This window comes from Protopterus annectens, chromosome 12.part0 (assembly GCF_019279795.1).
Source record: "Protopterus annectens isolate FY-2018-M chromosome 12.part0, PAN1.0, whole genome shotgun sequence".
Classification (NCBI taxonomy): Eukaryota; Metazoa; Chordata; order Ceratodontiformes; family Protopteridae; genus Protopterus; species Protopterus annectens.
In genome coordinates this window covers 454,181,896-454,200,736 of record NC_056746.1, presented here as the reverse complement: position 1 = coordinate 454,200,736, position 18,841 = coordinate 454,181,896, and the positions used below count along the sequence as shown (strand labels likewise).

Genomic DNA, 18,841 nt, shown 5'->3' with positions numbered 1-18,841 from the left:
CCCAGAGACTGCCCATGCTCTGGAATAGACTTCCCATACATGTCAAGCAGAGCACCTCACTGGCCCCCTTCAAGAAAAATCTTGATGAGTGGATGGGAAATAGAAATTTCCCCCCTGGGATCATTCCAGTGGCTGCACTTGATAGAGGCACTGGGAACTAACGTCGGGTGGCACAATGCCAGGGCGCTTCTATGGGCTAGACTTGTAAAGGCTCCAGGGGCATTAGCCTAGCACACACCTATGAACCTATGACGGAAAGTATTTTCCATCAGTGGGGCCCGCCTTGCTGTGACCTTTTTGCCTCATCTCTAAACAACAAGTGCAGCAACTACTTTGTCCTGATCTCACCCCACCCCCACCGTGGGAGCCATCGAGAGATGGTCATCTACTTTCCCCTGATTCCTCTAATTCTGAATTTCCTACAGAAAGCAATCAGGCTGAAGAGCAAAGTAATCCTCATTGCATCTTATTGGCCTCGACAGATATGGTTCCCCTTTCTTTGGCCTTATCTGATTCAACAGCCTTGGATTCTGCAATGGCTCCAGACCTTTTGCTCTATCCAGAGGGATTACTCCATCCTAATATTATGAACTTCAAGCTGACAGCTTGGTTTTCCAGTTCCATTAATTGCCAGGCTTCCTTCACTTTCTTCCCCAGTACATCATATTCTTTTGGCATCTCATAAGCCTGCTACCTATAAACTCTATGCTAGTAAATGGAAGAGATTTACCCTTTGGGCTTGTGACAACAACATTGATCCCTTTTCAGCACTTATTGATAAAATCCTAGAATTTTTGGCTTCATGTTTCAAGCCAGGTGCTTCCCAGTCTGCCATAAAAATTCAGTTAGCACCTATTTCTAATTTCCATAATGGTTTTGAAGAATCCTCTTTGACATCTCATAAGCTCTGCAAAGCCTTCTTAGAAGGAATACAAAGATCATACCCCACCTTAGGATCTAATCTCAGTGTTACAAACCATTGTTCAAGCTCCCTTTGAACCATCAGCTGAATGTGATCTAAAGTTTTAATCCTGGAAAACTATATTCTTAGTGGCAATAACTTCTGCCAGAAAGATTTCAGAAATACAAGCCTTACCTGATTTTCTATAAAGACAGATTTTCACTGAGAGCCAATCCTTCCTTTTTCCCTAAGGTAGTGTCAGAGACTAGTGTGACACCCGTGCCCTGGCCCAGCAATCAAGGAGCCTCAATCCTCACCACTAACACCAGAGAGGGTGTCTCATATATGAGGAAAGGATAACAAGTACACACAGTAAAGTGCAATTTCCCTTAAGAGCACACAGAGATCACAGTCAGTCTGGGGCTGGTCGCTCCCTTACTCTCCAGGTCCCCAATAAGACTCCCCAAATGCACAGCTATAGGGTCCAGATATCAGCCTAGCTGAGCAAGCTAAAATCTCTAACACCCTCTCTGTTCAACCAGTGCTCAATGTCCCTGCCCAAGTAACTGACACACACACACACACACATGCACTTTGAGAAGAGGTTATACACATAGACACTCCTGGGGAAGGCTGGCACAGATTCTCCAGCTGTGCCACTTTTACCCAGACTATGCAGTAGTACCAGCTCCCACCACCCAGATAATATTATCAGTTACTCAAAGGCCCTTAAAAGGGTGTTCAGTTCTTACCGTGCAATATTATTACCCAATTGGTTGTTGTTGCTGTTGTGTCTTTCGGCTTTTCCCGGTCAGGGGTCGCCACAGCGGAATGCCGGTCCGCTAATGCTGGCAGTAGATTTTTACGTGCCGAGTTACCAGCCCTGACGCACAACCTTCAACAAAGGTACACCCATTCACACATGTCTCCAGACAGAAGACGCTCTAGCTGAGAATCGAACAGGACAACATCTTACTGTCAGGCAATAGCGCTACTGCAGCACCACCACCTCAGTATTATTACCCAATTGGTAAGTGTGACTAATCAGTCAAGACTTATTTGGAGTGACTTGGACAGTAAACTCTATAAATATGCAATGTACTCTAGAGTTTAACTTATCTCTGCACAAACCAGCCACAGTTAAAAGGTTTCAAAATATTTAATAATGAATAATTAAAACCACAAGACAATACTTTCTACTACACAGACAGTGCTAGTCAAGAGTTCAGAGATCACACAGAAATACTTAAATAAATTAGTAGTACAGTTCTGACATCACAGAAAAACACTTAGTCTAATCTTTATAGTTCCTAGCTAATCTAAAAGAAAACACAAGTCTAAAATAACTTACTTAAGACAACAGGCGGTGCTGTGAGTTGGATGTTCAGACAGAAATGCTTAGTGCCTTCTGGTTCTCTCTGTTTAAATTGAAACTGCAGTTCTGATAAAACATTACATCATTTCACACTTTCCTGGTGTTCCAAGGCTGACAGAAACTGCATTTACATTTTTTACACTTAGAGCAATAAAGGACATTCCACATGTAAATTTTGGTCATTAATTTTAGCCTTAAAACAATAGGCAGAAGCCTTCATCTAGCCGGACTGGAGCTGACATTAGATCAAAGGGTCACAACATGCTTTTACTGGGTCAGTAGAGAGCACTGTTGCCACATTTTTGCAACAGCATTTTTTTTTATTTAAGACAACAAGCCTGTGATTCACGTTCATATTTACAAATGGTAAAATTATGTATAAAATTCTATCTGGCTAGACTGGCAGCCTTCACCCTTCTCTACCAGTCTTCACATACCCCCCCCCCCCCCACTGCTGGAGAACTGAAGCTAGTTTTTCAAGTGGCCCTTGACAAATGCCGCGTGAGAGGGTTAGGTCTATCTGAGTATACCTACCCCATTCCCTGTCTTGAGAGTCCATCTGCATTGGCATTGCTACTTCCACTACGGTGCTACACTGACATAACATATGCTTGCAACCCCAGGCTCCACCTTAGCAACTTGACATTTTGCTGACTGGCTCTGTTTAACCATCTTAGAGGGTTGTGATCTGTCATAACAGTGAATTTCCTTCCATACAGATAAGGCTGAAGTTTCTGCTGTGCCCACACTATGGCTAGACATTCCTTTTCTACAGCTGCATAGCATTCCTCCCTGGGTTGAAGCCTATGAGTGAGATAAACCACTGGGTGCTCTTCCCCTCTGAAGAAATCTGGCTAAGTACAGCCCCCACCCCATGGTTTGAAGCATCCACCTGCACAACAAACTATTTGCTGTAATCTGGACTGGCTAACACAGGGGGTCCTCCCAAAGCTTCTTTAAGCTTCTGGAATGCCTGCTGACATGCTGGGGTCCACACTACCTTATCTGGCTTGTTCTTCCTTGTCAGGTATGTGAGGGGAGCAGCTATAGTACTATAACTGGGGACAAACTTTCTGTAGTACCCTGCTGTCCCTAAAAATGCCCTCACCTGCTTTTTAGTAACAGGTGCAGGCCATGCCTGAATGGCTTCCACTTTGGCAAGTTCTGGCTTTATCTTACCATTCCCCACTCTATGTCTTAGTTAGGAGACCTCTGCCATACCCACCTAACATTTGCTCGGCTTAATGGTCAACCCTGCCCTCTGTAGTCTGCCCAGCATCTCCCTGACATGCTAAAGGTGCTCTGGCCAGGAATGGCTGTAGATGGCAATATCATCTAGGTAAGCAAGGGAAAACCCTCCGCCTCCTCCCAGGATATGATCTACCAGCCTCTGGAAAGTCGCTGGGGCATTCTTCATCCCAAAGGGCATCTTTGTGAACTCATACAAGCCAAAAGGAGTTACAAAGGCTGACTTCTCTCTAGCACTGGGAGTCAAGGGCACCTGCCAGTAACCCTTGGTAAGATCAATGGTTGTAAGATACTTAGCCCCACCCAGCTGCTCTAGGGCCTCATCTGTCCTAGGCATGGGGTAAGCATCCGACTCTGTGTGACTATTTAATTTCCTGTAGTCCACACAGAACCTGGTGCTGCCATCCTTCTTTGGCACCAGCACTTCTGGGGAGGCCCAGGGACTGTTTGACTCTTGAATCACCCCTAGTTCCAACATCTCCTGTACCTTCTCCATCAGGGTCTGTCTGACTCTCTCAGGCACTCTATAAGGGGCCTGCCTAATAGACCTTTGGGGTCCTGTATCCACCTGGTGCTGCACCAGGTGGGTGCACCCTGGTTTCTCAGTGAAAATGTCCCCAAATTCCTGCAACACTGCTCGGATTTCTTAAACCTGGGTAGGAGATAGCTGCTGGGACATTGCTACCCCTTCCACTGAGGTGTCAGCCCGAGCCTCACTGAGGAGACCAGTCCCCAGTTCTCCCTCAGACTCCTCCTGCAATCCACTGCAAATGCTCAGCACAAGGGCCTCCCTATCATGGTAAGGTTTCCTCATGTTAACATGGTACAGTTTGTGCCCCTGCCATCTGCCTAGCAGTTTCACCATGTAGTTAACATCACTTACCTTTCTTACCACCTTGTAGGGTCCCTCCCAAGCTGCTTGCAGTTTGTTGTGTCTGACAGGAATGAGAGCCATTACCTGCTGCCCCACAGCATACTCTCTTGCTCGAGCATTCTTGTCATACCACACTTTTTAATGTTGTTGGGCTTCTGCCAGGTTCTCCTGGGCCAAGCCCATGAGTCCCCTGAGTCTTGTCCTGATGTTTAGGACGTATGCCACAACAGACTCCTTGTGAGACTCACACTCACCTTCCCACTCATCTCAAATTAAATCTAGAGGTCCTCTCACCCTATACCCATACAGCAACTCAAAGGGTGAAAAACCTGTGGATTCCTGGGGAACCTCTTTGTAAGCAAACAACGGATGGGGCAAATATTTGTCCCACTCCCTCTTAAACTGATCTGCAAATGCCAGTAGCATGGACTTGATTGTAGAGTTTAACCTCTCAACAAGACCATTAGTCTGGGGATGGTAGGGGGTGGCCTTCATGTGCTTCACCCCACAGGACTTCCACAGACAATCCAGCAGGTCTGACATGAAACTGGCACCTCTGTCAGTCAGTATTTCTTTTGGGAAACCTACCCTGCTGAAAATCTCTAACAAAGCATTTGTCACTTTCTCTGCCTCAATGGAGGACAAAGCCACCACCTCAGGGTATCGTGTAGCATAATCCACTACCACTAGGATATACTTTTTCCCTGTGGAACTTGGGGTACTGAGAGGACTCACGATATCCATAGCTACCCTCTGAAATGGCTCCTGAATCACAGGCAAAGGCATAAAAGGAGCTTTCACCTTGTCTCCTGCTTTGCCTACCTTTTGGCACTGCTCACAGTTCCTGCAGTACTCTGTTACAACTCTGGAAATTCCAGGCCAATAGAAGTTCTGCATAATATGCCTCTTTGTACGTTTTATGCCCATATGACCTGCAAAGGGAATATCATGGGCTATTGCTAGAAGTGCTAGATGATAGGCTCTAGGCACTACCAACTGCTGTACTCTCACACCTTCTAGCCCTCCCTTAGTGGTCCACTCTCTGTATAGCAACCATTTGTCCCAGTATACAGATTCCCCCTTTCCTTGAGAATCAGGTGCCTCCCTAGCTACCTGCCTCAGGCCTTGCAATGTAGGGTCTGAGAGCTGAGCCTGTCTCAACTGTCTCCTTGTAACCCTATCCAGCTCCCCTTCCACAGGAAGACTGGTATCCTCTGACAGTGATGCCTCACTGTCAGCCTGGGTACTACTACTCACCTCTACCTTTGCAGTCACTCTGTCCAAGGGACCATCAGTACCCACAAGCAGCTGTGGCTCACCTTCAGTTTCACTGCTACAGAGTAGCTCCCTCCTTGAAGTAACCATCTCACCAGTCCTGGCTGCAAGTATGCAGTCTGTCTCGGTCTCCCCAGGCTACCAGACCCACATGCTTGTCTCCAAGCCTAACTGTGCATAACTGCATAAGCACATGGTACTGCCTCATCCAATTCCTTCCCTCTCAGGACATCTGCAGGATGGTAGTTTAGTACCCCTGCTGTCTCAAGACCACCTACCGTTGGCATTTTGTCTTTCCCACTTACTGGCTCTCTCAACTTTTTTTCCCCACATTGCCTCTGTGGACACCTGTATGCTACATGGCCCCACTGGTTGCATTCAAAACATTTAACCCTGGCTCCTGGACGTGTACCTGGACTAGTGGCTTTCCCTGCTATTGGCAGATTCTGTTGGGGCAGTCTGTGCTTCCCACCATGGGTTCCTTTAGACCCATGAGCAGTACTGGGAGTTCCCTTCCTGTGCAGGGCTTCCCTGCTTGCCAGGTATAGGTCTCCCTTCTTCCCCAACTCATCTGAAGTAGCACATTGTCTATCAGCTAACCAGATCCTCATGTCCTCAGGCAAAGTGCTAAGGGATTGTTCCCTCACCAAAAGGTCTGCCAGCCCTTCAAAAGTGGTGACCTGACATCCACTCACCCACCTATGGAAATAAGTGCTCAGTTCAGCAACATATTCACACACACACACTCATCTGCATTGCATATATGCTCACAAAACATTTTCCTATACGTTTCAGGTGTTAGCTTAAAACATTCTAAAAGACATTTTTTTACAGCAGTATAATCAAAACAGTCAGCATCAGGCATTTTTGATCAACATTTACAGCTTTACCATGGAGTAAGGTGGTCAGGAACCGTACCCAGAGCCCTTGGTCAATTTCATACTGTGTACATACCCTCTCAAACATATGAATGAAACTATAAAAATTATCCACCTCTTTAAACTGCGGAAGAAATTTACTGACCTGTTGTACTTCTGGGTTCCAGTTACTCCCTTCCCCATTACATCCATGACTGTGGCAAAGAGTCAGCATCTCCTTCTCATGCTGCCTCTGCCTCTCTTGTTCCTCAGCTTGCAGACGTAACAGTTTCTCATTCTCCTCAGCCTGCAAATGTTGCAGTCTCTCATTTGCTTCTAGTTCCACATGCCTGGCCTCCATCTCAAGTCTCTTTAGCTCCAGCTGGATTTTTAAGTCCACTGCAGAAAGGTTGAGCTGTCCATTCTCTGAGGGAATTATATCTCCACTGCCAATCTGATTGTCCTCCTGGTTGCTGTTTTCTGATGCAGCTGTAACCAAGGCTGCAGTCAGGTCTACCTTAGTCAGGTTTCCATGCACCAGTCCCATAGCCTGGCACATCTCTGCCAGCTGGCTCCTTGTCAGCTTTCCGTACTTCTCTGCTGACATGCTGCCTGCTCACCCTGACTAAGCTAACAAAAGAAATAAAACAATTGTGATCTGAACTCTGAGTATTCACTGAGTGGCTGTTTTAGAGTACATAACACCTTCAAAACTCACTGTACACGAGCTACAGGATTCACTCTACCCCCACCACTACAAGCCAGTTAGTATTTGCCAACTAATTAATATGTGATGTGCATATCCCACTGCTGCCAAACACAAATGTGAGGATATCCCAACCACTGCCACCAATTAATATGTGATGCCTGTGCCCTGGCCTAGCAATCAAGAAGCCTCAATCCTCACCATTATCACCAGAGAGGGGTGTCTCATGTAGTGGGAAAGGATAACAAATATACACAGTAAAGTGCAATTTCCCTTAAGAGCACACAGAGATCACAGTCAGTCTCAGGCTGGTCGCTCCCTTGCTCTCCAGATCCCCAGTAAGACTCCCCACTGGCACAGCTATAGGGTCCGGATCTCAGCCTAGCTGGGAAATGCTAAAATCTCCAGCACCCTCTCTGTTCAACCAGTGCTTCGTGTCCCTGTCCAAGTAGCTGACACACACATGCTCTTTGAGAAGAGGTTATACAACCATACAGACACTCCTGGGGAAGGCTGGCCCAGGTTCTCCAGCTATGCCCCTTTTACCCAGACTATACGGTAGTACCAGCTGCCACCACCCAGCTAATATTATCAGCTACTCATAGGCCCTTAAAAGGGTGTCCAGTTATTACTGTGCAATATTATTACCCAATTGGTAAGTGTGACTAATCAGTCAAGACTTATTTGGAGTGACTTGGACAGTAAACTCTATAAATATGCAATGTACTCTAGAGCTTAACATATCTCTGCACAAACCAGCCACAGTTAAAATGTTTTAAAATATTAAATAATGAATAATTAAAACCACAAGATAATACTTTCTACTACACAGACAGTGCTAGTCAAGAGTGCAGAGATCACACAGAAATACTTAAATAAATCAGTAGTACAGTTCTGACATCACAGAAAAACACTTAGTCTAATCTTTATAGTTCCTAGCTAATCTAAAATAAAACACAAGTCTAAGGTAACTTAAGACATCAGGCAGTGCTGTGAGTTGGATGTTCAGACAAAAATACTTAATGCCTTCTGGTTCTCTCTGTTTAAATTGAAATTGCAGTTCTGATAAAACATTATATCATTTCACACGTTCCTGGTGTTCTCAGGCTGACAGAAACTGCATTTGCATTCTTTTACACTAAGAGCAATAAAGGATATTCCACATGGAAATTCTGATCATTAACTTTAGCCTTAAAACAATAGGCAGGAAGCCTTCATCTAGCCGGACTGGAGCCGACTTTAGATCAAAGGGTCACAGCATGCTTTTCTGGGTCAATAGAGAGCACTGTTGCCACATTTTTGTAACATCACTTTTTTCATTTAAGACAACAAGCCTGTGATTCACATTCATATTTACAAATGATAGAATTATGTATAACATTCTATCTGGCTAGGCTGGCAGCCTTCACCCTTCTCTGTCAGTCTTCACAACCAGTATCAATCAGACTATTAATTTACCAGTATTTTTTTCCTAATTTTGCTAATAAAGGTGAATACTGTTTACATTTATTAGATGTTCTCAGACAATTATGTTTCTATCTACATGGAAGTAAGAATCTAAGAAAATCTGATCAACTATTTGTGTCATTTTCATCTACAAGACTTGACTAACCAGTGAGCAAAGTGACGCTAGCCAGATGGCTCAAAAATTGTATTTCTTTTATCTGTAATACAAAGAAAATTAAATTGTCTAGGCCTGTAAAGACATATTCTACAAGAGCTGTGGCTATTTCAGCAGTTTTGCAATTTAGAGCTTCTTTGAATGATATTCGTGCAGCAGCAACCTGGGTTTCTCATCCTCTATTACTCATTAGAAGCTGGATTTGGTCTCCTGGGAAGAGCTTCATTTGGTTCATTGGTGCTCAGGAATATCCTTCCTTGAGTCATCCCAAAGTCTAAGGTAGCTGGGGACTCTATCCAATATGTCGAGGATAAAATGAAAATTGACAACATCAGATAAAGAAGTTATGTACTAACCATAATGTTCCATCTGTGTTGTCCATTTTCATTTATCCTCTACTCCTCTGCCTCCTTCCTCCTGCCGTTGAAGTTTTTTGGTGGAACGGGTAATGGACATATGTCACAAGTGATATTGTTACATGGTTCCAGATATGGACTGTAAGAAGGTTTTGGGGTTTTTCACTGTCTGTCTTTCTCCAAACTCGATCTGAGGTAATTGGAAGTGGAGCGTTGTGGGTAAGGGTTAGGCTCGAGAGTTTTTTGGCTACCATGAGCTGTAGTAATGGCCGAGTTGGTTCCGATGCTCATAACCAACCCATATGTTGAGGATAAATGAAAATGTACAACACAGATAGAATGTTATGATGAGTACATAACTTCTTTTTAAGGGTCTATATCATGGAATCGAAACAGCTGAATACCGAACACAGTTTCATCGACCAATAAATAGCGAACTACAACTTATGCAAACAGCCAGATCACCGATTTTTTTTTCCCAGGGAAAAAAAATCACTTGGCCATCACCGTGAATTTGCCTTTTTCCCCACTGTAGTGCGATCTCAGACTTGGTATATTTAGTTAACGGGAGTGTGGAGGGCACAGCACCCCCACATTGGGAGGTGTTGGAGACAAAGCCACCCACTTTGTAATGTTTGAACTCGTGTGTTGTGTCTAGTTGGCCTACATATTTTTTTCCCTAGGAAAAAAATCGGTGATCTGGCCATTCATGTAATTTGTAGTTCGGTATTTATTGGTCGATGAAACAGCGTTCGGTGTTCAGCCATTCCAGTTTCATGATATAGACCCCTTTTCAATACTGCCAAAGTCATTGCATCTTGCTTCTAAGTAATATGTGACAAAGATAGAAAAGAATCTGCAAATATCCCATACTTTTTTATTGTGTTTCAGAGCCCCAGAGGATTGTTTCGTAATGGTAACAGTGAAAAGACTACCTCTTTAAATGATGAAATGGAAAAGACTGTGACAGTAATACAGGCAGCTTACAGAGGACATTTGGCTCGTACTAAAACAAGAAGGTAAGTTGTTACAGCCTACAGTACTGAGCATATATCTCAGAAACAACTTCAGAATTTCATGGGAAATGGCTATGCCACATTGTTTAGTGGAGTTATATATATATATATATATATATATATATATATATATATACATAGATACATGTGCACACACATGATATACACATATTTTAACTGAATCCTGTTAGTAGGAATCCTATTTTTCATCTGTTCCTGAAGTGGCTGCATCAGTCCTTTATGTGGAAATACTGACTTAGTGTAATATAGCTATTAAAAAAGCCAGTTTACCTTTTATTGATGAGAATCAAACCCTGTACCTTGCATCTGTGAGGTAAACACCTTAACCATTATACCAAGCAGCAGAAAAGGAGGTTAGAAGCTTCTTACTGCTGCCTCTGTTAATTGTAATCCAACAGAGGATTATGGTGCAAATAGGAAATCAGAATGGATGTTATAACTCTGCAGTATGTCTTACCTAAAGGAATTTCTATAAATACATTATAGAAAAGTGATGTTCTTCGTTTTCCATTGCTGCAGTCCTTACTATTGGGTATAGTCCGCGTCCAGTCGGCCCGAATACCAGAGTATAAGGCTGACGTCGGTCAGGGCGCATTAGACTGACGTCAGTACGTCAGGGTACTAATGCGCATGACCGACGTCATATCCTCAGTCTTTTTTGCCGCATGGTCCGATGCAGAAGCAGTTTTGCGAGTGCAGGTTGGCGTTCTGAAATATTTCCGAAACCGGAGTTTCAGACCGAAACAGAGTTGGCTAAGTACCCGTTAGAACATTTTGGTTTTTCTTGCCTCAGTATTTTACCGGATGTCAGAAAAAGTGAATAACTGTATTTCTTGTGGGAAACAGATACCTCATAGGGATTACCATACCTTGTGTATACCTTGTTTAGGGCCTGAGCACGACGTTGTTGGTTGCCGCTCTTGTGCTAGGTTTAACAAACGCACTATTAAGAGGAGGTTAGACTGTGCCAGGTTAGTGTTTGGGAAGCGTTGCAATTATAAAATGCCGTCGGATGCTCCGCCCGCTTCGTCCAAGAAGCGCAAGGACAAAACAGTGAAGCCTAGGGTTGATGAACCGGCAGTCCCGGACATCGGTTCTTTAGAAGGCTCAGTGGAGCCAGAGGTTTTGCCAGGAGTTTCCATGGAGTCTCAGGCAGAAACTTTACTGTTACAGGATGTGCCTTCTCAGGAGGTAGGCCAGGCTGAGGGGGCTTCTCAGGTAACTGTTCTTCCCTCTCTTCCCAAGGTAGTTAGAGCTTCTCCTTCTGTTGCCAAAACTTCTTTGAGAGGTAGGCCTAGTTCAGCTTCAGTGGGGGCTTCTCCTAGCATTTCGGGTTCTGTACCTAAGAAACATATGCTTAAAATGGCAGAAGATTTGATTACTATGATTAGAGGTTCTATGCCCCGCCTGATAAGAGGCCTAGGGTGGAACCGAGTTTGATAGTTTTGAACAGTGTTCAGAGGCTTCAGAGTCTTCTGCGGAAGACTTGCAGGAGTATCCTACTTATTCTGATTCTGATGTGGATGATTCCACTCCTACAGCTTCTCCTCCTGAGGATTTCTCATTTTCAGTGACTCTGCATTCCATGAGGGAGCACTTTAAATGGGAAGGCCAGGATTACTCTGATTCCAGGAAAAGGCTTAGGGAATTCTTGTTTTTACCCCAGCATAGGCCCTTAGCTATTCCTCCTGTGTTGAATGTGGTGGAAGATGTTTTGCAGAGGCTTCCCTGAACCCTGACTCTTTGCCTCCTGCTCCTGTTAAGCCTGATAGGTATTATAGGGTGCCCGAAGCTCATAAGTATTTGTTTAAGAGTCCTAGGGCGGACCCAGAAACTATTTCTCAAGGGCCTAAAGGTGTTAAGGCTTCTGTGGTGAAAAATCCTGTTCCCACTGATAAAGAGGCAAGGGCTTTGGATAGGTGGGGAAAGAAAGTGTATACTTCTTCCACTCTAGCCATGAGAGCGTTGAATTGTCAGTTTCACATGCTAAAATATCAGAATTATCTCCTTTCACAATTAAAATCTAAGGTGGATGCTTTGGCGGAAGGTATTGAGTGTAAAGAGTTGCTGGATTTGGTTCATGTGTCTGAACAAGTGGGTAAGCATTCTTTGCAATGTGGTTTTGATGCTGTACAGGCCTCCTCGAGGGTGGCTGCTACTAGTTCTGTTCTTCGCAGGCATGCCTGGTTGAAGGATCAGAATTTAGCTGAGCATGTTAAGACAAGGATTTTGGATGCTCCTTTACAGTCTGATGTGTTGTTTGGATCGCCTGTGGAAGCAGTTTTAAAGAAAATGGAGGACAAAGCTAAGTCTATGCAAACTGTTAAAGATTTTTTGCAGGTGCAGCCACCGAAGTTTAGTAGAAATTGGCCTGCTAAGGGGTGGACATATCCTGCTTATGATTCCCAGTCTAGGGGTAGGTCTAGACGTGGTAGGGGCAGGGCTCAAGGTTCTTTTAGGCCTAGAACAGGGAGTTCACCTGCTCAGACTTCTGGTGAGGGCAGGGGTCAGTCCTTTCGTAAACAGACCCAATGACCTGTCTTTTCAGCTGCCAGTAGATTCTCGTCTGGCAGCTCCTTTGGGAGGAAGACTGTCTCTTTTCAAAGAAAATTGGGATTTAATTACTCAAGACAAATGGGTGTTGGATATCATTCACCACGGTTACAGATTTTATTTCCATACAATGCCCCTTTCAAAGGCATGCCAGACGTTCCTCCTCCACAAAGAAAGGAGGCTCACAAGCAAGTTTCTCAGTTACTCCAGATGGGGCCATTCAGCCAGTCCCTGTATCAGAAAGGGGCCTAGGATTTTATTCTCGCCTGTTCCTAGTACCAAAGAAGGGGAACACGTGGAGACCAATTTTGGATTTATCTCTCCTCAACACTTTTTGGACATTCCCAAGTTCAAGATGTTGACGTTACAACAGCTTTTACCTCTGCTGGGCAAAGATCACTGGATGGTAACTTTAGATCTCAAGGAAGCTTACCTTCATGTGCCTATAAGGCTAAGTTGCAGGAAGTATCTGCGGTTTCGAGCTGGAAATTCTCATTATCAGTTCTCTGCATTGACCTTTGGCTTATCTACTGCGCGCAGAGTATTCACAAAGGTTCTGGCTCCAGTGATAGCTTACTTCAGGCTTCAAGGAATTCAAATCTATCCTTACTTGGACGACTGCCTGATTCTGGCTCAAGAAAAGGAAGACCTTCTACAGCATCTGGAATATGTTATAGCAGTGCTAAGATGCCTAGGGTATTCTGTGAACGAAATAAAGTCCAGTCTAGTACCCTCTCAAGACATGTGCTTTCTGGGTGTGAGACTGAATACAGCAGCCCAGATGGCCTTTTAACCCCGGACAAACAAAAGAGTCTGTCACTTTACTTCCATCAACTATCTCATCAGTCCGTGCTGACTGCAAGGACAGTCCTTCAAGCATTAGGGTTCATGGCATCTTGTATTCTGGTGCTTCCCAATGCCAAACTGCATATGAGGAAGCTACAATGGTATCTCAAAATGTATGGACACAGCACTGCCAGGATTTGGACACTGTCATTCAAATAATACCTTGCCTTCAAAAAGAATTCTTGTGGTGGGCTCAGGAATGTCACCTAAACAAGGGACTCTCTGTGACCCGGCCAGAGGCAAGTCAGATTTTAACGACAGATGCCTCGGACATTGCTTCGGGAGCTCATCTAAATGGAAAGTGGATACAAGACAAGTGGCCTGCCAGACTACAGCATCTACATATCAACATGAAGGAGATGTTAGCAGTCCAGTTTGCATTAATGGCTTTCAAGGAGTTACTTCTTCCAGGGCAGGTGTTGATTCTAACAGACAACACAACTGTCATGTGGTACATCAACAAGCAAGGGGGAACACATTCTTATCCTCTATGCAGGCAAGCAATGATTTTATGGGAGACTGCGCTAAGCTTGCAACTAACTCTTCAGGCAAGGTTTCTGCCAGGAGCACAGAACTCCTTAGCAGATGTGTTAAGCAGACAAATCATGGATCCCCACGAGTGGAAACTGGATCTTCATGTATTTCAGAAATTGACAGTGTCATGGGGAACTCCAGACATAGATCTGTTCGCTTCTCCACTAAACCACCAGCTGCCAAAGTATTGCACAAAGGGGTTTCATCACACAGCTTGGAAAGTGGATGCTCTGTCTTTCAGTTGGAAAAACCTTCCTGTGTATGCCTTTCCACCTCTGCCTCTTCTTCCAAAGGTACTATTAAAGGTCAGACAAGACAGGCCAAGGATGATTTTGATAGCTCCGGATTGGCCTCGGCAACACTGGTACCCACTACTACGGAGTCTGGTAAAGAAGCCTCCATGGCCTTTACCTCTGATTCCTCATCTGTTATCTCAGAAGGACGGTCATCTGCTCAATGTCAAGCTTCACTCTCTTCATCTAACAGCCTGGCATATTCTGTGTTGAAACACAGCAGGTCTCAACTTCCTCAACAAGTTTTAAATGTGATTATGGAAGCTAGAAGACCTAGTACAAGGAGAGTGTACGCAGAAAAAGGAAGAGATTTTTATTTTGGAGTACAGCAAAGAATTTGGAGATTTCTGAGCCTAATTTGAGTGTGGCTCTTCAATATCTTACTGAGTTATTGGACAAAGGTTTGTCCTTCTCTTCCATTAAGATTCATGCTGCAGCAATTTCAGCTCACTATGATTGTGACCCACCTTTGTTTTCGCATCCTTTGTTCAAGCAGTTTCTTAGAGGGCAAAGAATATAAGACCCCACGTAGAGCTCCTACTCCTGCTTGGGATCTCAATTTTGTGTTGGAAAAACTTACTCTACAACCTTTTGAGCCTGCAGCTACTGCTGAATTGAAATACTTGTCATGGAAGACTGCTTTTCTGTTGGCTATTACTTCTGCAAGAAGGGTGTCTGAGTTGCAGGCCCTTATGGCAGTAGAGCCCTTTTGATTTTCCATAAGGATAGGGTATCATTACGTACTAATCCTTCCTTTATGCCTAAGGTGGTTTCTAGTGTGGCTTTAAACCAAACTATTCATTTGCCTACGTTTTATGCAGACCCTCAAAATAAAGGGGAAAAGATTTTGCACACTTTAGATGTACACAGGCAATTGCGTTATTATTTAAGCAGGACTAAGGATTTTAGGCAGTCTCAGCAGTTGTTTGTTTCTTTTGCTTTGAGTTCACAGGGCAAGTCTGTGTCAAAGCAAACTATTTCTAGGTGGATTGGCTTTTGCATTGCATTTTGTTATTCCCATCATGGCAAGGAGATTCCAGCTGGGATTAGGCCTCATTCCACTAGGGCTACTGCCACTTCAACAGCATTTCTAAGGGGGGTGGCAACTAAGGATATTTTGGAAGCAGCTACTTGGAGTTCAGTGCATACTTTCTCTAAGCATTATCACCTTCCTATCTACTCTAAGTCTAGGGCTGGTTTTGCCACAGCTGTTTTGCAAGGCATGTTGTCAGCTCCTACTTCTTTATGATTTGCCAGCCTCCCTTACCTCTGCTTTGGGATTCTACCCAATAGTAAGGACTGCAGCAATGGAAAACGAAGAACATAGTACAGTTTTGTACCTACCATAAATGTAGATGTTCGAGGATTCCATTGCTGCAGTCCAATTTACCCTCCCTCCTTCCCCTCTGTGTTTAGGGGTGGTTGTGTAGGTGAGTTTACATGCTTATATTTTTGTATATATTCTTGTATATATTGTACATGTTTTTGGTGCAGGTATTTTGGGCCTTGTCTTTTTAGGGTCTTCTGACATCTGGGGCAAGAAAAGACTGAGGATATGACGTCGGTCATGCGCATTAGTACCCTGACGTACTGATGTCAGTCTAATGCGCCCTGACCGACGTCAGCCTTATACTCTGGTATTCGGGCCGACTGGACGCGGACTATACCCAATAGTAAGGACTGCAGCAATGGAATCCTCGAACATCTACATTTATGGTAGGTACAAAACTGTACTTTTCTGATGTGTCACATTCACGTTCCTGAAAACACTGATTCAGATAGTAGATAAAGATCACATGATCCATCCTGTCTACCCATTATTTCATGGATAAGCTGCGTATGCAGTTCTATGTCTTTAACATCTTATTGCCAGCCGCAGCCCTTATAATCATGGTCTCAGACCTCTCTCATACATTCATGAAAGCATTTACCAATTTTCACACCAAAAGTCTTTCAGGAAGGCTGTCACACTCACCCACTACCTGTTTGTGAAATAATAAATCCTTATATCTCCCAATGGCATCTACCTTGTGGGTTCCTATTGTATTATCGAAGACACAATCATTCAAATGTGGCTTGATTGAACTTGAAAGCATGAAACAGCAAAATAGTGAAACTGCATATAAGCGATTCTTCCCCTGAGAAAGAAATCACTTGGCCACCTCAGTTACTATGTCTTTTTCGTCACTGTAGTGCAATCTCGGAGTTGGTATATTTAAGTAGGGGGGTGTGGGGGGCACAACCCCCCCCCTCATTGGGGGGGCCGAAGCCCCCCACTTTATGTAATGTTTTGAAGTTTTTATTTGTTTATTTTTTTTTTGTGTGGCACAGCAATTTTTTTTTCCCTGGGAAAAAAAATCTCTTTTCCGAGTGTCTGGGATTGTAAGCTTTCACTTACATGGGGTCGATAAATCAGCGTTCGCTTTTTTAAGCATTCACTGATTTAATATAGACCCCCTACCTTCTATTTATAAGTAACACCATCTTGCTCACACTTAAATGTTAGTGTCATGTACTCCTGTCTGCTTCTTTTTTTCCAGTCTGCTCTTGTGCTATTTTATTGTGTCATTATGGGGCTTTTTGTAGATCAATGTGTATGTGTGCCTTTAAGAAGCTTTCTAGAGGCTTGCAGAAGTGTATAAATTCTGAGCACATATGAGCCTGACTGCCATTTTGTAGTAAGCTGTTGAGATGTAAGCATGCATGTCTATGTAGTCTGTCAGTTAATCAGTTCATTTTAATTTGTACTGCTGCTATCTATTCTGTGTTTCTATGTAATAAAGCATATAAATGAACTACCCTGCCTGTTCATCATCTATACTAGAGAGGGACGAGCAACATGGTGTCAGAAGTGGGATCCAGATTCTCCAGTTTTGAGACCGAGAGGCACTCAGTTAAGACTGGAGGAGTAAACAGGGGTGAATCATCGCTACTGCACATGTAACTCGCAAAACAGGTCAGAAAAGAATTTCAGGTATTAAAACTCACTCAAATGATTTCTTATTTGCAAAATATGAAACGAGGAATTTAGAATGCTGTAAACAAATTTCTAAGTAACAGAAATATCCAAAACTGTGACATATTAATAGAAAGTCTCAATAACTACAGAAAATGTTTGAAATAAAGTCAGAATCACATAAATTGTATAAAAAAGGGAAACAGCATTTTTTAGCTAAGCACTTCTTTTTCATATTAATTAAAGCTATTCAAGTTGTCTGAAGTGTATGAAGTATTCACATGCTTGTGCAGTATTACAGTACAGTTATTGTGCAAAATACAGTCATTTCAGTGCATATTTCACAAAGTACAGTATTTTGAAGAGTTTATTATGCATTTGAATGCTATTATGGGCACACACAGCAGCATGTTCATATATAGTTACAAGGGCCATATTATTACATTGTGTTTGGGCATAATTTGTTGGCATGGCAGATGGATTTCGAAAATCAGGTCCACTTGTGTTTTGACAGTAATATTGCAGAGAAATGGAGAGTGTTTGAGCAAAAGTACAATATTTTCATAAAGGATGCATTTTCTGATAGAGGCGACCATACAAAGACATTTATTCTGCTTAATTTAGCTGGATCAGAAGCCATGGAAAGAGACCGTTCATTTGTGTTTGCACCTGCTGTCTTTGCAGGAGGGGGTAAAACCATCATATTGTTGTACCGGTTGAATCAAGAGAAGACCCGGAGTGCTTAAAACATAAATTTAGAGAAATGTGTAACCCCCAAATGAATATTACAATGGAAAGGCACTTATTTTACACAAGAGATCAAAAGCCTGATGAAACTTTTACAGCATATATAACTGACGAGAAATAAGGCTAAAACATGCAGATTTGGTGATTTAAGGGATGAGTTAATAAAAGACAGACTTGTGTGTGGTATTAAAGATGATGCTGTGAGAAAGACTTTGCTTTGTGACAGGGATTTAAATTTGAATAAGGCCATTGAGATTTGTCAGATATGTGAGCTTACAGAAAAGCACACAAATATACTTACAAATGAGAAACACGTTTCCAGTAACTTCTAAAGCCAATGTTGATAGTATGCAGCACATGGTTAAAAGAAGCAGGCCCAAGCACATGGGAGCTGATGCAAGTCCTGTGACACCCCCTGGGAAACCCTGTACATTTCTAGAAAATTCCAGAGTATGCACAGTCTTACTGAAGCATAAGAGTGAGTCAGCAAACTCAAAGAATGGGCTCCCACCCAGTTTTATTGCTAACTGTTGTAATTGTGGTGGAAATCATGAGCCTAAAAAGGAAAAAATATTTAACTTTTGGTCAGCAATGTCACAAATGCAATAAGTGGAATCATTTTAAAAGGTTTTGTAAATCAAAAGAAACACATTCTTTTATTG

At 43.3% G+C, this 18,841-nt stretch overlaps 1 protein-coding gene across 1 annotated transcript in view; it reads left to right on the top strand.

Annotated features, from left to right (window-relative positions):
* The window catches only part of IQCE (IQ motif containing E), a 2,620,731-nt gene that overhangs the window by 2,225,852 nt on the left and 376,038 nt on the right, over positions 1-18,841 (top strand). Inside the window, exon 21 of the mRNA XM_044089561.1 lies at positions 10,105-10,232. Within this exon, the coding sequence (XP_043945496.1) occupies positions 10,105-10,232 (128 nt within the window). The remainder of the gene's footprint in view (positions 1-10,104; positions 10,233-18,841) is intronic.